The 18,107-nt window shown below is 43.7% G+C and overlaps 2 protein-coding genes across 10 annotated transcripts in view; both read left to right on the top strand.

Moving 5' to 3' along the window:
• LOC131684319 (uncharacterized) overlaps positions 1–18,107 on the top strand; it is a 350,826-nt gene that overhangs the window by 102,181 nt on the left and 230,538 nt on the right. The window lies entirely within an intron of this gene.
• On the top strand, positions 4,343–8,762 carry LOC131680696 (uncharacterized). The gene is made up of 3 exons (XM_058961406.1): positions 4,343–6,015; positions 6,267–8,285; positions 8,609–8,762. The coding sequence occupies exons 1-3, from the start codon at positions 4,343–4,345 to the stop codon at positions 8,760–8,762; spliced, it is 3,846 nt and encodes a 1,281-aa protein (XP_058817389.1).

Here is an 18,107-nt window from a genome sequence, read left to right as displayed (position 1 = left end):
ATAAACACAACGACAAGGGCCTTTGATCCCCAGAAGGCCCAAAAGAATGGATGGGAGAAGAGCAATTTCGATCAAAGTCCGACTACCATATGAGCGGTTCAAACTCCAGAGAGTGACGCAGAATGCCGTACTGGATGATTTTGAAGAAAGGACCAGAAGTGAGATTTTTCGAAGTTTTAGCTGTCGATGGCCCTTCATTTTCTGACACAGTAAAGTTTTGGAGTGTTCAAATATTTTCCACTGTTTAGGAAAGCAAAAGTAGTACAAAGCCCTTGTCAGACCTTCATGAGATCTCAAGAGGAGGTATTCGTCAGTGTAGATTTGTCGGTAGATGGTTCTAGATTGTATAAAAAAAGCTGGTAGGTTGATGAAAATCGTAGATTTTTTGAAAATGTTAAAATTTAATAAGAGTTTCATCAATTATTGAAAATTTAGAAACATAAGTAGTCTAACAGATATCATTCCAGTCTACAAACAAAGAGAACCAATATGGAACAGTGCGCAAACCTCTATAGATTATTTTCTTGTACAATATGTCAATAAAGTCAAAGAATGTGAGCTTCTAAAGTGAGACAACTCAACAGTCAAGATCACATAATTTTGAAATCATCAACTTTGAAGGTTTAACAACTTCGAACTAGTTTTCCAACATAAAACAGCGCATCTTTTGATATACAAATTCTAGTGATTAATGCTCCTAGAAATAAATATGAAAAAAAAAATAAAGTCTCAAAAATGGTAAGTGCCTTCAGCAAAGTTGTTGATAATATCATTTTAAAAATTATTTATGAAAATATGAAGGTTATATGAATACAGCATACCGATATATAAAACAATATTTGGGAAATTTTTTGAAGCTTCTAATCAATATAACTTTTTTATAAGCTTCAGAGCCTCATACCTTGAATACAATGTGAACCGCAGAAGAGATTTATCAAATACATTAATATCAGAATAACTTGTTTAAAAGGTTTTCTTTTACATATAGTCTACTATATTTTGATACTCTGAAAGTAGAAAGTATTAATGTCTTCAACAAAGTTTTTGAAATAACATGATCGAAAACTTTACTGAAGACATTAAGTCTCTAGCTAAATTTTTTTGAAGATTAAATTCTCTATAATTACTTCAAAGATGATTAGCCGCCAAAATAATTTCACCAGAAGATGTGCTGTTTTACGTTGTTGAATGATACTTAACATCGACAGTTTCGAATAAAAGTGATCGTGACCGTAAAAAAGTTATTGAGCATTTATTTTACTTTTATTCATTTTACAAGATCCGCTTCCCACAATTTTCCAAAAGTCCTCTTGATGCTTAAAACAATAGGTTCTCAATGTAGTGATTAGACAATAAAATATTTCGCACAATATTTAATTGAATTAGTCAGTATCAATTATTTCTTTTCAATCCAATCTCCCCTGGCTACGCCGCTTATGTAGTCCTTGAGATATAAAAGAAAAAAACCCTCCAAAGAGACTTTATGAATACGTTTGACGGTTGGGTTTCTAGTCAATTAAGTTATTTTTTTTTGCGCTTACGACGACTGCGGTCGAATTTATTGTTTTATGCACTGATGCCAATTTGATCAATTGATCTCAGATAGTTTTGAAGAAAACCGAAACCGTCTTCTTTTTACATTGACATGGCCATCAAAAGTTTAATCATATCCCCTAAAAACGCTCTGTTCACTGCCGCTCAGGGCCGCTTTAGATTCGGGAAAGTTCATCTTCTCTGATTAATACGTGTTTTTTACTCTTTTCATACCAAGTATCTTCTCATCCAAATAGGGGATAAAGACTCCAACCACTTGGTTAAGTCGAAATGTGTGGCTTCACAGAATCAATGGTGTGGTTTCACCTGTCACTCTATCCTTGCACAGCATGTTGACTCGATGCTGACAAATCAACTCTTGGCAGCCGGGGAAGACAAGAAAAGCTTGAAAATTCCACAAACTGTAGTATTTCACACTGAAAACCAGGAGCCACCTGCTGGTATGGTTCTGATGCCTCCACCGGTGTGTCTACTCGAACCCATCAAGAGCTTGACTAGCATACGCTTCGGTGGTCCCGTGCGAGCAATCAAAGAAACTTTCGCACATTTTTTCCCCGACGACTCGTTTCGGTTTCAAAGCACTTACCAGCAGTTTTGCACTAAGTGTCTATTTAAGCAGATTACAATTCCCGGTAGCGGTAAGTTGGAGTACTTACATTTTTTTTGCTTCGCAGCCACATTGCGTGACACCACCGTTTTGCGTGCTGCGGTCAATGAACGTCGGAACAGATAATAATCTGTTGAAATTGTTTGTTATATTGTATGTGGGACACGGCATCAGATTGGAAATAATTTCGTTCGACAACATTAATCCGCTTACCGCATCGAGTGCTATTTTATTTGATTTTGTTCGTTTCGTTGGAGATTTTTTTTTGCTTCAAACGATGGTAAATATTTTTTTTTTGAATTGGCTACATGACAATTTCATTTCATTAGACAGTTCTATAGGGCATAACTTTTGGTTATTTTCATAATAATTCATGCTTTTATAATTAATTACATTTAGATGCTCTGTTAGTAGTAAGGATTCATCCGAATATTGATCTAGAATCATTCCTATCGTCAGGCTCTACGTAGTGTACTAGATATTTACTTCAATGGTTTACAATGTTTTAGAGAACAGAAAAACAGAAGTAGCAGCCATGTTAGGATCAACTGTTGAACAGATCTGGCACGACTCGTACCCTGGGGGCTCGACTATGCCGATATAGTTATATGTTGAACACTGACCAGGCCTGATATATGTTCTCCTCATCGACTTTTCCGACCCGTACATTTTTCAGCAGTGATTTTGCCCATAGATAACTGACAAGTCATAAAACGTCAATTTCCTTTCAGTTGTGCGAATGGCGTCGAGGCATTAAAAACCAAAATTCTCACACGTGGAGTGGGCAAACCTATGATAGTTGCCAAATCCACTGTGCAAACGCGTTCGAGAAACCGGAAAATCGAAATCAGAATTCCGCAGTAACCGGAAGGGGAATAACCAAAGCTTTCAAACATATTAGTAACCTTTCCATTAGAGATGTCGACAATAAATTGTGGATATCACACACTACAGTGCAAAAAGCCAAGAAACGAATGGGACTGCCAACCTAGGATGTGTCAGTGGCACTCATTCGATATAACAAGCAAAATATCAAAGCTAAAGCAAAAGCATGTTAGTTGTACCCAACATTGTTGACTTAATTCGATTGTGTCGTAATGGATGAAGAAACATACGTGAAGGCAGATTTAAAACAACTCCCAAGCCAACAGTTTACAAATGAAAAGGTTTAACTTAAGTGTAAGCAGAAAAAAATGTCACAGTTTGCGAAAACAAAAACTTGGTTTAGCAGGCGGTTTGCACCCGTAGGCTGAAAAGCGAAAGTTTTGCGGCAACTTGCACTGTAAATCAAAATACATTGATGTCAAAGAATGCTTGCAAAAAAACGCTTGTGCCCTTTTTAAGAAACACGGCTATTCCGTTTTGTTTTGACCAGACCTAGCTTCTTGTCACTACTGAAAATGACTCAGGAATGGTATACCTCCAACAACGTGCAAGTAGTACTCAAAAACATAAACCATACACACTAGAGATGTGCAATTAATTCACGAATTGATAAAAAGAGTCGACTCTTGAAAATGAGCGAATGAACCAAGGTTCTTTATTAAAGTTTAAATTTCGAATAGGGTTGTTGGGTAACTCGCTACAACACTCAACCAATAAAACTTTTGGACATCCCCAGACGTTACCAAACGTTACTACAAACTTTTCCCACCAATAAATGTACCCATACTATACGAATTACACACTTGAACTTGAACAACCAATCGAAGTACACGCGTTTCATTTATTATCCCTGTGTGGTGATACCCTTTACGTTCGCTCGTTTCCTCTGAGTGAGATTGAAATTACTTTTCGGACATCGTTGCTCCCGCCAGCTCTATCGACATCGTCGCTGACAAGATTCGTCATCCGTCCCATCGTGAAGCTGCCAGGATCGCCTTCATTTTTGGTGCCGAAACCCGGGACTGCCAGGTCATACAAAGCTCGGCCGATTTTTGAGGTTAGCGTGGGTAGGCCTCGAACAATAGACATCACATTTCGACGGAGTATTCCATCTTTAGCGTCGAATCCACGCAATCTTCAGATCGGAAATCATCATTAGTGGCAGCCCCACTGGCCTGGAAGCAGCACGGCAACGGACAGATCGGACAGTACGCAGGTTCGAGCGACCACAGGTAACCTCACTGGATCAGTAAAGGTGGCATACTATACTGAGTGGCTAATAAAGTGTGCGGCAACATGAAAGAAGCCAAGAAAGTTAAAAGGCTTTTAGTCCGACGGAACAATCTTGTTGGTTCCGTAAAATTGATTAAAGAGTTCAATGCAAATTTTGTGTTCGATCGAGATTTTCCACAACTCAAATTTCGACTCGAAAAATTAGACAAATTATGGGATGAATTTAATGAGGTACAGGCAGAAATTGAGTGTGATGAGGAATTAGAAGATGAAATATCATCCGTACGTATTGCATTTGAGACGGATTTCTTCCAACTTAAAGGATCCTTAGCAGAAAAGTTTGACGCTGTTGTACCCGTTGTGAATAGGGCGCCACCTTCACCCACCGCTCCACCTGCTCAAGCCGCTCCCATTCGTTTACCAGAATTGAAAATCCCCGAGTTCAATGGAAGTTTCGATGAATGGATGAATTTTCATGATCTGTTCATCACACTCATCCACACCAACCCACACCTTTCATCAGTGCAAAAGTTTCAGTATCTGAAAGCTGTACTGAAAGGAGAAGCATTACGTCTAGTTCAGTCTCTAACCGTATCAGCGGTAAATTATACTATCGCGTGGGATACCTTGAGAAGACGTTACGATAACAAAAATCTACAAATCAAACAACATTTTTCGGCCCTTTTGTCTACTCCTGCTATCCGGAAAGAATCGGCAGCTGCACTTTCGGATCTGGCAGATGAATTTGATAAGCATGTTTGTGTACTGAACAAGCTGGAAAATTCCGATGATCACTGGAATTCCTTCCTTATCGAGCTGCTAAGCAGTAAATTGGACTCTGTTTCCCAGAAGGAATGGGAATCACAACTGGACAATGAAGGTCGTCCAGCGTACAATGACCTGATTACCTTCATTCAAAAACGCTCTCGTATTTTGCAATCACTAACGCTCTCCCAATCTTCGCAACATGTCGCTAAGCCCGAGTCGAAGCTGGAGCCTAAAGCTTGGCGTAATAAAACCTCGATATATCACTCTAGCAGTGAAAATCTCTCAAAGTGTACTGTATGTAAGCAAACGCATGCGCTGACACAGTGCGACGATTTCAAGAAGCTATCTCCACAAAAACGGTTCGATGTGGCCAAAAAACACGGCCTTTGCTTAAATTGTCTACGGTCATCGCATATGATGAAAAACTGTACTGCTGGCTCATGTCGTACGTGCAACAAACGTCATCATACACTGTTGCACTTAAACTCAACTCCTCAGAAGACAGACCAGACTGAGGATAAAACGGCTTTATCGATTCAAATGGTCCAATGTGATACAGCCCCACGATCGGCATCGGTCGTCGAACCGTCGTCGTCGGTTTCGTGCATTGTCGATCAATGTCACGTGGTCCCTCGGGTTAGTGGATCGGCCCCGTCGTCGTCGGATGGGCATAGTAGTCGTTCGTCGTCGTTCGTATCGCCGTCGGGTTCGCAAAGTATACCGTCAGGGTTGGCTCACAGCTCTTCACAGGCGACAAATTGTCAAGCTGTCGTTCCTGTACATTCACATTTTTCGAAAAACAGTACGTCTGCTGTCTTCATGCTGACCGCATATGTGAAAGTTAAGAACATCGACGGTCAATACATTCATGCTAGGGCTCTATTGGATTGTGCATCCGAAGCCAACTTCGTAACCGAATCTCTCGCACAAGCTCTCCGGTTAAAACGCGCACCAGCAAATGTCGATGTGTATGGCATCAGTCAGTCTGTAAAAAGGGTAAAACAGCAAATACCCATTGTTGTGTCATCTCGTACTGGCCCGTACACTACCAGTATGAACTTTTTGATTCTACCATCTTTAACGAGAATACTACCAACTGTCGATGTAGATGTATCAAAGTGGATTATCCCTCGCCACCTTCCTCTCGCTGATCCAAAATTTAACATCGCCCATGACGTTGACTTGATAATCGGTATAAAATCATTCTTCGCCATCCTAGATCCAATCTTGGCAATGGCTTGCCAGTACTTCGTAAAACTGTTTTTGGATACGTCGTCGCAGGTGAGGCGTTTGAAACGAATAATACTAGTGTCATCTGCAACGTTTCCACTATTGACAACATGGCGTCAATAGTTCGCAAGTTTTGGGAGGTGGAGAGTTTCGAAAGCGGCAAAGCCCTTTCTCTCGAAGAGCAGTACTGCGAGTCACACTTTTCGAAGACCCACTTTAGAGCCCCTGACGGTCGGTACGTGGTTCGTTTGCCGATTCGTGAAGAAATGTTGCTTTCTTTGGGAGAATCATTCACGGTTGCGAAACGCAGATTCAGTGGTATTGAAAGGAAGCTTAGTATGGACCCACAGCTCCAATTAGAGTACACACGGTTTATGGAAGAGTACCAATTGTTGGGGCATATGACCGAAGCTGTGCCCGATCACTCAAAACCCTATTTCTACCTTCCTCACCATGCAATCCAGCGACCAGAGAGCACAACAACCAAAACACGTGTCGTTTTCGATGGCTCATGCCGAGGATCCAACAGTCTGTCGCTAAATGACCTGTGCTACATTGGCCCTACTATCCAAGCTCCACTTTTGTCCACATTGCTGAACTTCCGATTGCCGAAATATGCAGTGACAGCCGACGTGGAGAAAATGTATCGGCAAGTCATCGTTAATGCCATCGATCGTCCTTTACAGCAGATTATCTGGCGGAACCATCCAAATGAGGAGCTGAAAACTTATCGATTGAACACCGTGACATACGGCACAGCACCAGCGCCGTACCTGGCTACTCGAGTCTTGAACCAGTTGGCAGAAGATGAAGCCAACAACTACCCGCTAGCATCGCCGAAAGTGAAGCAAACCTTTTACGTCGACGATCATCTGTCGGGAGACGACGACGAACAACGATTGATCGAGACCAATTGTCAACTTATCGCTCTTCTTCGTTCGGGAGGATTCAGTCTGCGAAAATGGTGCAGCAACAGTGCAGACGTACTCACTCACATTCCCGAATCGTTACGGGACACTCGTACGGAGTTTGGAATCGGTATAAACGATCCGATTAAAACGCTTGGACTCCAGTGGCACCCAGTTCCAGATCACTTCGGTTTTAATGTTCCTGTTTTCGGAAGTACCGAACCGATAACAAAACGCCTTATTCTCTCGGAGATGTCACGTCTATTCGACCCGCTCGGACTTGTTGGCGCAGTAATTGTAAGCGCAAAAATATTTCTTCAATCGCTTTGGTCCCAACAATTCAATTGGAACGACCAGTTACCAGTTGAGCTCCAAAATTGGTGGATAAATTTTCGCATCGAAATCAGAGAACTCAGTTCGCTCTACATTCAAAGACGAGTTCTCGTGGATCATCACAAGGTCATCAGTCTTCACTGTTTCGCCGATGCATCCGATCGCGCATACGGAAGCTGCATATATGTGAAGACAACGAACGCTGACGGTACATCGAAGAGCAATCTGCTCATCTCAAAATCACGAGTCAGTCCTCTAACAAAATTATCCACTCCTCGACTGGAATTATGCGCGGCTGTTCTCGCAGCGCAGTTAGCAGAGTTCGTTTTGGAATCAACAAAATTAAACTGTCCAGTGATATATTGGACAGATTCTACAATAGTACTACACTGGTTCGCCTCATCGTCATCGACCTGGAAAGTGTTTGTGTCGAATAGGATTGCTGAAATTCACAGACTTACTAGGGGAAGCTGCTGGCGCCACGTACCAACCAATCTTAATCCAGCTGACCGGATCTCCCGTGGCGTTCTTCCATCCAAGTTGGTTGATGACGAAATCTGGTGGCACGGCCCACGCTTTATCTGCACCGAGCCGGAACATTGGCCACCAAACTGCATTCAGCTCTCACCACTCCACTTGCAAACGCGGGAGCTCGAAGCTCGCCATACGGTGGTAGTAGTAGCCACTACAAACTCAGCTGCACTTGAACTCATCGAGCAGCATTCCACACTCTCTCCCCTGCAGCGAAAGGTTGCCTGGACTGCGCGGTTCGTTTTTAATTGTCGTACCAAGTTGCCTGAAAATCGTCGTATTGGTTCGCTTTCATGCAAAGAAGTCGATAGCGCTCTAAAGCTTCTGATTAAACAAACACAAGCACATTATTTTTCGTCAGAGATTCGTTTTTTGCAAAATCACAAAGGATCAGTACAAAAGCTAATATCGTTTAAATCGCCACTCAAAACTCTCAATCCCGTTTTAGATATAGATGGTATTCTTCGAGTGAACGGACGTCTCCAAGAGCTTTATGCTTCATTCGATACTAAGCACCCTATGATCCTGCCGAAAAACGCACATCTCACGCTTCTCATAGCAAGAGCAATACACCTACGGATGCTCCACGCAGGTCCACAGCTGCTCTTATCAACGATGCAGCAACGATTCTGGCCAATCAGGGGGAGAGATATTGCAAAGAAGGTCGTACGAGAATGCCTAGTGTGTTTTCGCTGCAAGCCGAGCATTGCTAGGCAGATTATGGGCCAACTACCTGTTGTTCGACTGACACCGTCGCGCGCGTTCGTCTCGTGTGGCGTTGACTATTGCGGGCCATTTTTCGTGAGACCACCTAGTCGTCGCGGTTCGTCGGTGAAAATATTCGTCGCTATTTTCATCTGCTGTGGTCCAAGGCAGTCCACATCGAGATGGTGTGTAGTCTGACGTCAGCTGCGTTCATCAATTCACTAAAGCGTCTCGTCGGTCGTCGTGGTCGCGTGGCTGATATTTATTGCGACAACGCACGTACATTCGTAGGAGAAAATCGCCTGCTTCAAGATCTTCGGTTGCAATTCAACGCAATGCATCGCTCAGACGAAGTCGCAGTACACTGTACCGAAACAGGTATCAACTTCCACTTCAACCCAGCTCGGTCACCACACTTCGGCGGCTTGTGGGAGGCCGCAGTAAAGACTTTCAAATACCATCTCTACCGGGTGATGAAGGACACATTACTCACGATTGAAGATTTCAACACGCTGATAATTCAAATCGAGGGAATCATGAACTCTCGTCCACTATCCCCGCTCTCATCAGATCCAGCAGACGTCATTGCCCTCACTCCTGGGCATTTTCTTGTGGGAGAACCTTTATATTCTCTCCCAGAGCCGGATCTTTGTGACATCCCTATTAATCGTCTCAATTCATTCCAGAAAATGCAACAACGGCTTCAACATTTCTGGAAAGCTTGGCCACGTGATTACATTGGTCAATTGCAGAATCGAAAAAAGTGGCCGACTATCATACCAAACATCGAGGTTGGGACTATGGTTCTGTTGAAACAGGACAACGTTCCACCAATGCGCTGGATTCTTGGTCGAGTCGAGAAGGTGTTTCTCGGCCCTGATGGACACGTTCGTGTGGTCCATGTAAGGACTGCAAACGGAAGTTACAGGCGGGCAATTACCGAAATTTGCCCACTACCAATTGAACAACGCGATCATCACAACAACCCTGCAGTTACGGCATCAGCATCACCACCCACTGAGCAAGGAGAAGCTTGGTGATTTGTTTGAAAGTGCCTTTCAATGCTGGCCGGCATGTTGGGTAACTCGCTACAACACTCAACCAATAAAACTTTTGGACATCCCCAGACGTTACCAAACGTTACTACAAACTTTTCCCACCAATAAATGTACCCATACTATACGAATTACACACTTGAACTTGAACAACCAATCGAAGTACACGCGTTTCATTTATTATCCCTGTGTGGTGATACCCTTTACGTTCGCTCGTTTCCTCTGAGTGAGATTGAAATTACTTTTCGGACATCGTTGCTCCCGCCAGCTCTATCGACATCGTCGCTGACAAGATTCGTCATCCGTCCCATCGTGAAGCTGCCAGGATCGCCTTCAAGGGTGATGACTATTTTCGCCATGTTTCTATTATCACCCCACCCATTTGAAGCCATTGGTTAATATCTTGGTTCTTAAAAACGAAGCAAAGCTGTTGATGGCAATTTGTGTGCATTCCATTGATTCTTAATATGGTGATAATAAGCACTTTACTCCATTTGTTGTTATTAATACGAAATATAAAAGTTTTGGGAACAGGTAAATTTTAAGAATTTTTCCTAACACACAAAACGAGAAAGTCTCTCTTAGTTTCTAACGAAGCGACACAGTTCAGCGCAATACACGGCTCAGAGGTCTAGTTCAATGGTACGGGTTGCCTGATCCTTTCATTTGCACTCCATGGCTGTTTCATTATATATGAAAAGTACCAAATCGGTCTTCGTTCTTTAATTTGCAGACGAAACGGGAAATGTCGCCCACAAAAACATTGTTTAAGGGGTTATATATGTTGAGATGCGAGATAAAAGGGAAAAGTTTGAATTTTTGGAAATGTATGTAGCTATATTTTTATAAAATACTTGTTATACATCTAGCATAGAAAAATGTCCAATTTGCAAAATCCGCTGGAGAACATAAAAAATATTAAAAATTGTCGAAGTTATAGCAATCTCCGCAAAACGCGTTTTTTAAATAGATTTGCTATGACTACGATTCCACTCCAACAGCTAAATTGAAAGCATAAAGCTAAACAAAATCTTTAGTATATATTATCTGTGGTGTCCTCCATCGAATCATGTAAAAAAATCTTCTTTTTGGAAACGAGGACGATGTTTCAAAAAAAAAACACTATTTTTACCTGAAGAAATATTTTAAAATTTATAACAATAATATGAAAATTTTGACGAAAAAATGGAATCGTTCAAGGACACGGCAAGATGAAAAACGCTATAATTCTTTAAAATTTTTAGATAATATTCTTAAGATCCTGAACTTTACATTAGAAGAATAAAAAAAAATTCGATCTTTGGCCGACCTCAACATATGTAACCCCTTAAGGCTAATTGCAGTATGCTGTGACTCTGATTGCGATATTGAGTGTACTGTTCAGATGTGGGGCGTGAAGAATTCCTGATCGCGCTGGAAACCGCGTTTATAAATTTATAAGTGTTAAAACGAAGACTTAATCACCGGGGCGTTTTCATGTTTGCGAGATCGCAGGCGTTGATGTGCGTAGATGATCGCGCAGGATTCGAGTGTTTGTATGTTAATGTGTTTGATAGCGTAGGCGTTTGTCGCATGTATGTAACTTCGTTTGTATAAAATCGATTGCATAACGGTGTGGTCAGGTTATTTTGATATTCGCGAAAGTTCTTGAATGTTCACGAAACCCTCGAGTCTGCACTTAATTTTGAGTGTACGGTTAAGATACTAGAGCCGTCTTGTCAAGTGTGCACGAGCGTCATTCATTTTGGAGGATTGTCCAACTGAAGGCATGTACGTAAGCAGTTAGGACAGAGGGTCGAGGTTTCCGGACGTGACTAATTTATGATCGCGTGGAAACGCTAATCACAGGGGCGTTTTATGTTGGCGAGATTGCGGGTGTAGGTTTGTGTAGGTAAAAAAAGTTTTTTTGCGCAGATTTCGCAATTAACACGGTTTTTGCAAAACATATTCTAAGTCCTTTTGAATGCATGTGACTCTGCCATTAATACCGACTAAACTCCATTGGGCTCCGCCATCGTTCCTCCCAGGAACTACCTCTCGGTATTACTTCTGGGGGGATGGCTGTACTTAGTGTACTCATTCACTCTCACTCACGCGTTCATACGTCCTGTATGAGGCTTACTTGGGTGCTCTCTCTATCGCACCTTGATTCACTCTCAAACACTCCCACATGAGGCTGACTTTTGTGCTCACCTTTTTCGTTCCTTGCGAGGCTGACTTGTGTGCTCACCTTACTCATACCTTGCTAGGGTTACTTTTGTGCTCGCCCCACCCATACCATGTGAGGCTGACTTGGGTGCTCACCTTTTTCATTCCTTGCTAGGCTGACTTTTGTGCTAGCCTCTACCATACCATGTGATGCTGACTTTTGTGCTCACCCTTAACATGCCGTGTGAGACTGACTTGGATGCTCACCCTTTCACTCCTCTGCCACACCATGAGGCATCGATAGCTAAGTCCCAACATACTACGCTACGACCCTCCCGTCTTGGCATGAGGCAGTCAACTTATACGCCTATATACTCACTCTTCTGTCTTGCTTCGGGGTGGCTGGGTTTACCCCTTACGCGGTTGCCATTCGCTGCGCCAAACCTGCCTCGGCATGAACAGACCATTCACTCCCTTTTTTGCGCTTGGCCTTTTTCGCTCCAGCTAACCAATCACTAGTTAGCCGTGCCCGTCGTCTGTTGCTTGGTTCGCCAGATTACCTGTAGCCTACAGGCAATCTGGATGGTAGCAGCCGAGACTGCGTTCCACTTCTCCACCGATTGACACATTCGCTGAATAAGGGTATCAGGGGTTGTGTCCCAGCCACAGACGTCAAGCATTGCTTTTCTTTCGACGTCGAACCGAGGACATACGAACAGTATGTGTTCGGCAGTTTCGTCTACACCTGGGCAGTTCGGGCAGACTAGGACCTCCGCGTGCCCGAACGTGTGGATGTACTGTCGGAAACAGCCATGGCCTGACAGGAATTGTGTCAGGTGGAAGTGAACTTCCCCATGGGGTATTCCCACCCCGCTCGATATGCTAGGTATCAGCCGGTGGGTCCACCTACCTTTCGAGGAGTTGTCCCACTCACGCTGCCATCGGGCGACCGAGGTCACCCTGGTGCACTCTATTTCCACGTAGCTCGAAGCACTCCTCATCTTCCCGAATGATGAGCCCGACTGGCATCATGCTCGCTATCACGCAGGATGCATCGTGTGATACCGTGCGGTAGGCAGATATCGCTCTGAGGCACATCACGCGGTAGGTGCTCTCCAGTTTCTGTAGGTAACTGGTTACCCTCAGTGCTCTTGACCATGACGGGCCGCCGTACCGTTGCCGTAGGATAGATACGGCAACGCCTGCCAGTAACTTACGTCTACTGGCGCACACCTTTGAGCTGTTGAACATCATTCTTGATGGAGCCGCAACAGCAGTCGACGCTCTCTTGCATGTATAGTCGACATGGCTGCCGAAGGTCAGCTTGTCGTCTATAATGACTCCGAGAGACTTCAGACTTCGCTGTGAAGTGATTGCGACTTCTCCCACATGGATAACTGCATGTTGTGCCGACTTGCGGTTGTTGACGATAACTACCTCCGTCTTATGATGAGCGAGCTCCAGGCCTCTCGCGCTCATCCATTCCTCCACCGTGTTGATCGCATGTTTTGCGGTTAGTTCTACCTCAAGGACTCCCCGTAGACCTCCAAGGTTACGTCGTCAGCAAAGCCGACGAGCTTGACCCCAGGAAGGAACTTCAGTCTCAGAACCCCGTCATACATGAGGTTCCATAGCACCGGGCCTAGGATCAAGCACTGTGGGTCTCCGGCGGTAATCGGAACCCTTTTCTGACCGGCATCGGTCTCGTATAGCAGTACGCGGTTCCGGAAGTAGCTTTCCAGGATCCGGTACAGACCCACCGGTAGGCTAAGCCGGTGTAACGAGAGCGCGATGGAATCCCAGCTTTTGCTGTTGAATGCGTTCTTCACGTCAAGTATCGCTAACGCACAGTATCGAATACCCCGCCTTTTCCGTTGGATCGCTATCTCGGCAGTATTTATCACTGAGTTGAGAGCGTCCACTGTGGACTTACCCTTCCGAAAGCCAAACTGGTTGCTTAACAGGCCGTCCGTACCTTCCGCGTACGGGGTTAGCCTGTTAAGGATGATCCTCTCAAGCAGTTTGCCAGTCGTGTCGATCAGACAGATTGGTCTGTGCGCCGATGGGTCGCCTGGCGGCTTCCCGAGCTTCGGCAACAGCACCATTTTCTGGCTTTTCCATCTATCGGGGAAACGGTACTCGTCAAGGCATCTCTGCATAGCTAGCCTCAACATGTTCGGGTTCGCTATGATCGCTGCCTTGAGAGCGTTGTTTGGGACTCCATCCGGCCCTGGAGCGTTGTTCATTGCTAGGGAGTTAGCCACTGCGAGTAGTTCTTCATTCGTCACTGGAGCCACCATTTCGGCCGTGCCCGCACTGTCTCGTAGTGCAGGTGATCAGGGGATTGTGGCTCGAGACGGGAAGAGTACTTCGATAATCGTTGCCAACCAGTCCGGAGACCGTTCTGGGGGTGAAGAGCCCCCTTTGGTCTTGGCCATCACAATCCTGTAGGCGTCACCCCACGGATTCGCGTTGGCACTCTCACACAGGTTGTCGAAATACGCTCTCTTGCTGCTTTTAATGGCCTTGTTGAGGGCCAATTTCGCAGCTCGAAACACTTCACGGCGGTTCTCTCTTGCATCCTCGGTGCGAGCTCTTTGCATCCTACGTCTAGCTCTGAGGCAGGCTGACCGTAGAGCTGCAATCTCGGCACTCCACCAGTATACCGGGCATCTGCCGTTTCTTGGCAGTGTTTTTCTTGGCATAGTGGCGTCGCACGCGCGTGTTAGAACAGCTACCAGCGCATCCCCGCTTAGACTGTCGGTGTTGGCCTCCAGTCCCAGGGCCGCGGTGAAAGCTTCGCTGTCGAAGTAATTGGACTTCCACCCGCGTACCTGACAGGGATCTCCCGCCCTCAGATGCTGCACACCATAGTTGATCCTAAAGCGGATTGCTAAATGATCGCTATGGGTGTAGCCTTCGTCTACCCTCCATTCCATGCCTGGAGCCAGACTCGGGCTGGCAAATGTTACGTCAATCAACGCCTCCACCCCGTTTCTACGGAATGTACTAGCGGAGCCATTATTAGCTAGCACAGTATCGAGTTTCGCAAGCGCCTCCATTAGCGCTTGACCCCTGCTATTTGTACAGCGGCTGCCCCACTCCACTGCCCAAGCGTTAAAGTCTCCCGCTATGACTACCGGTTTCCGGCCCACTAGGTCCGACGAGAGCCTGTCGATCATCTGGTTGAACTGTTCTATTGGCCACCTTAGTGGAGCGTAGCAGCTGCAGTAGAACACACCATTGATCATGGCAATCGCAACACCCTCGGCGAAGGAGTGTATTACCTCTTGAACTGCGAACCGTCCCGTTGTACAGATTGCCACCATTACAGACCCGTCCGACACCCAATTGACGTTACCGGCAGGGATGCGGTATGGGTCTGATAAGAGGGCGACATCTGTCCTCGACTCCGAGACCGACTGCCACAGCAGCTGTTGGGCTGCTGCACAATGGTTAAGATTTAGCAGTGTGACGTTCACGGCTTCTTCTTATTTACCTCACTGAAGGGACACGAAGGTCCGCCCATAGCATGTTTATGGGTTTGCTTCTTAGCGGTGCAGATAAGGCACTTGTGCGCCTTAGTGCAACCCCGCTCCTTATGTTCCTCCTCGCCGCAGGAGAGACGGGTCTGGAAGACTCCTTATGGCCCACACCCCAACAATATGGGTATTTTCGGAATGGTATTGAAGAGTAGGTACCAGAAATTGATTTTTGACGACCGACTGCCACAGCAGCTGTTGGGCTGCTGCACAATGGTTAAGATTTAGCAGTGTGACGTTCACGGCTTCTTCTTATTTACCTCACTGAAGGGACACGAAGGTCCGCCCATAGCATGTTTATGGGTTTGCTTCTTAGCGGTGCAGATAAGGCACTTGTGCGCCTTAGTGCAACCCCGCTCCTTATGTTCCTCCTCGCCGCAGGAGAGACGGGTCTGGAAGACTCCTTATGGCCCACACCCCAACAATATGGGTATTTTCGGAATGGTATTGAAGAGTAGGTACCAGAAATTGATTTTTGACGCCATCTTGAAATCAAAGATGGCGACTTCCGGTTTAGCGAAATTAGCTATAACTCAATCAATATGGATATTTTTGTAATGGTCTTGAGGAGTAGGTGCCAGAAATTGATTTTTGACGCCATTTTGAAATCAAAGATGAAAAAAGGTGCAGATTTATTTATTTCTGGCACCTACTCGTCAAAACCATTCCGAAAATACCCATATTGATTGGGTTATAGCGAATTTCGCTAAACCGGAAGCCACCATCTTTGATTTCAAAATGGCGTCAAAAATCAATTTCTGGCATCTACTCTTCAAGTTTTTCCGAAAATACCCATATTGATTGGGTTATAGCGAATTTCACTATACCGAAAGTCGACATCTTTGATTTCAAAATGGCATCAAAAATCAATTTCTGGCACATACTCCTCAAGACCATTTCGAAAATACCCATATTGTTGAGGTGCGGGCCATAAGGAATCTTCCAGACCCGTCTCTTCCATCTTTCCGAAAATCTCCTGTCTTTTGCATTCAAAAGGACTTATAATATTTTTTGCAAAAACCTTGTTAATTGCGAAATCTGCGCAAAATAAAAGCTGCCATAATTCTTCTAAGTTCTTTGCATTTAAAAGGACTTAAAAGGAAAGGAAATTTTTTTCAGAAAAAGTCAGAAAAAGTCTTTTGCATTTAAAGTGACTTAGAATATTTTTTACAAAAACCGCGTTAATTGGAAAATCCGCGTAAAAAAACCACGTTAATTGGAAAATCCGCGTGAAAAACCCGCGTTAATTAGAAAATCCGCGCAAAAAAACCGCGTAAAAAACCTGGGTGTAATCCTTTTCTGAGAAGAATTGTTAATGGCATCGCGCGCGCGGAAATGCTACCAAATTCAAAGAATTTATCAATAACTCTCGAATATCCTACAATATTCAGAGGCATCTTATTCCTTTCGGTTTTTTTATTACAAATTCAGAATATTTTATGCGGAATTTAGAAAAATCGTACGTAGTCAAGGAACTGAATAAGTCCGAGGAAATGCTTTTACATGCCATTTTCAACCATTCTAGTTGTAGCAAACCGTTCTTCTAAAACCAAGTACGCACTGGTTGAACAGTTTTTCACTAATATGGGGATTAATTTAGTGATAAATCTTATTTTTGTAAGTTTTCATTCAATATTAAACATAAAAAGGAATATTTAGAAATTTATGTTTGTGATTCGATAGTACGTACGCTTCGATAGTACGTACACTAAACGAAGAGAATGTGTACGTACTATCGAGGTATACCTGTAGTCCAATTGAGTGGAAAACGTAGCCAAATTCAGTCTTAATTGATTCAATAATTCAAATTCAATAATATTGCAACATGAGGAAGATATATGAAAAATTCATTTTCCGTCGTCAGCGTAAACTGTCACTGGCAGCAATGCTCCATCGGCATCCAATCAGACTTATTGCAATAACTTCAGTTCTTGAGCTGAATCTTGTAACTGTTAATGCTTAAATGAAAGGCAATAGTCACATTTACTAGTCTTACTTATTTTTGTGGACAAATTTTGCCTTAATCAAAAGTTATAGCTGTTTAAAAACGTTGTTGTCCCCAAACAACATAGGCATGAAGGGGTTGAGGGGTTACATTCTTTTTTATTTTGCAAAAAATCAAACAGTTTTTTAGCTTTATTTGAAACTACGTATTTTCTGAAATTCTCATATAGATCCGATCATTAGATCGAAAGTTACAGCGCTTCGAAGCGCACCTCGTCTACCAAGAGTAGTGGTAACTTGAAATTTGAAACTCGATTATCTCGAAATGTTGTTGTCCAAAAAATGACTTTTCCGTGATGACAGTTGGCGAAAAACTACTCAACAGATCTTTTTCCATTTTTTTCAATTGTTCGTAATTAATTTTTCTCGTATCTTAATGATTCCATTTTTATGCATAAAATTTCATTTTGTAAGTAAGCATTTTTTCATATAATTTTTAGTGCTCAAAACGTTGATTTTTTGGGAAAAACGTGAAAAGAAATATTATTTATTCAAATAATCGGTAAGGCACAAGGAATACTCCTACAGCAATGAAACCACAAGCCTCTTAACCTTCCGGTAGTCGTGTTAGTGCACTGAGTGCACGCTGCTCTGAAAATCTAGC

Source organism: Topomyia yanbarensis, chromosome 2 (assembly GCF_030247195.1).
Source record: "Topomyia yanbarensis strain Yona2022 chromosome 2, ASM3024719v1, whole genome shotgun sequence".
NCBI classification, from domain to species: domain Eukaryota; kingdom Metazoa; phylum Arthropoda; class Insecta; order Diptera; family Culicidae; genus Topomyia; species Topomyia yanbarensis.
This window is presented reverse-complemented; position numbering and strand designations above follow the sequence as displayed.

What these genes read in the sequence shown, in the direction of transcription:
- LOC131680696 (XM_058961406.1), top strand. Translation starts at nt 4,343, where the DNA reads ATGAAAGAAGCCAAGAAAGTTAAAAGGCTTTTAGTCCGACGGAACAAT. An exon ending in GCACCAGCAAATGTCGATGT is followed by an intron (nt 6,016 to 6,266) that starts GTATGGCATCAG and finishes TCGCCATCCTAG; the next exon opens with ATCCAATCTTGGCAATGGCT. An exon ending in AAGGTTGCCTGGACTGCGCG is followed by an intron (nt 8,286 to 8,608) that starts GTTCGTTTTTAA and finishes CGCTTCTCATAG; the next exon opens with CAAGAGCAATACACCTACGG.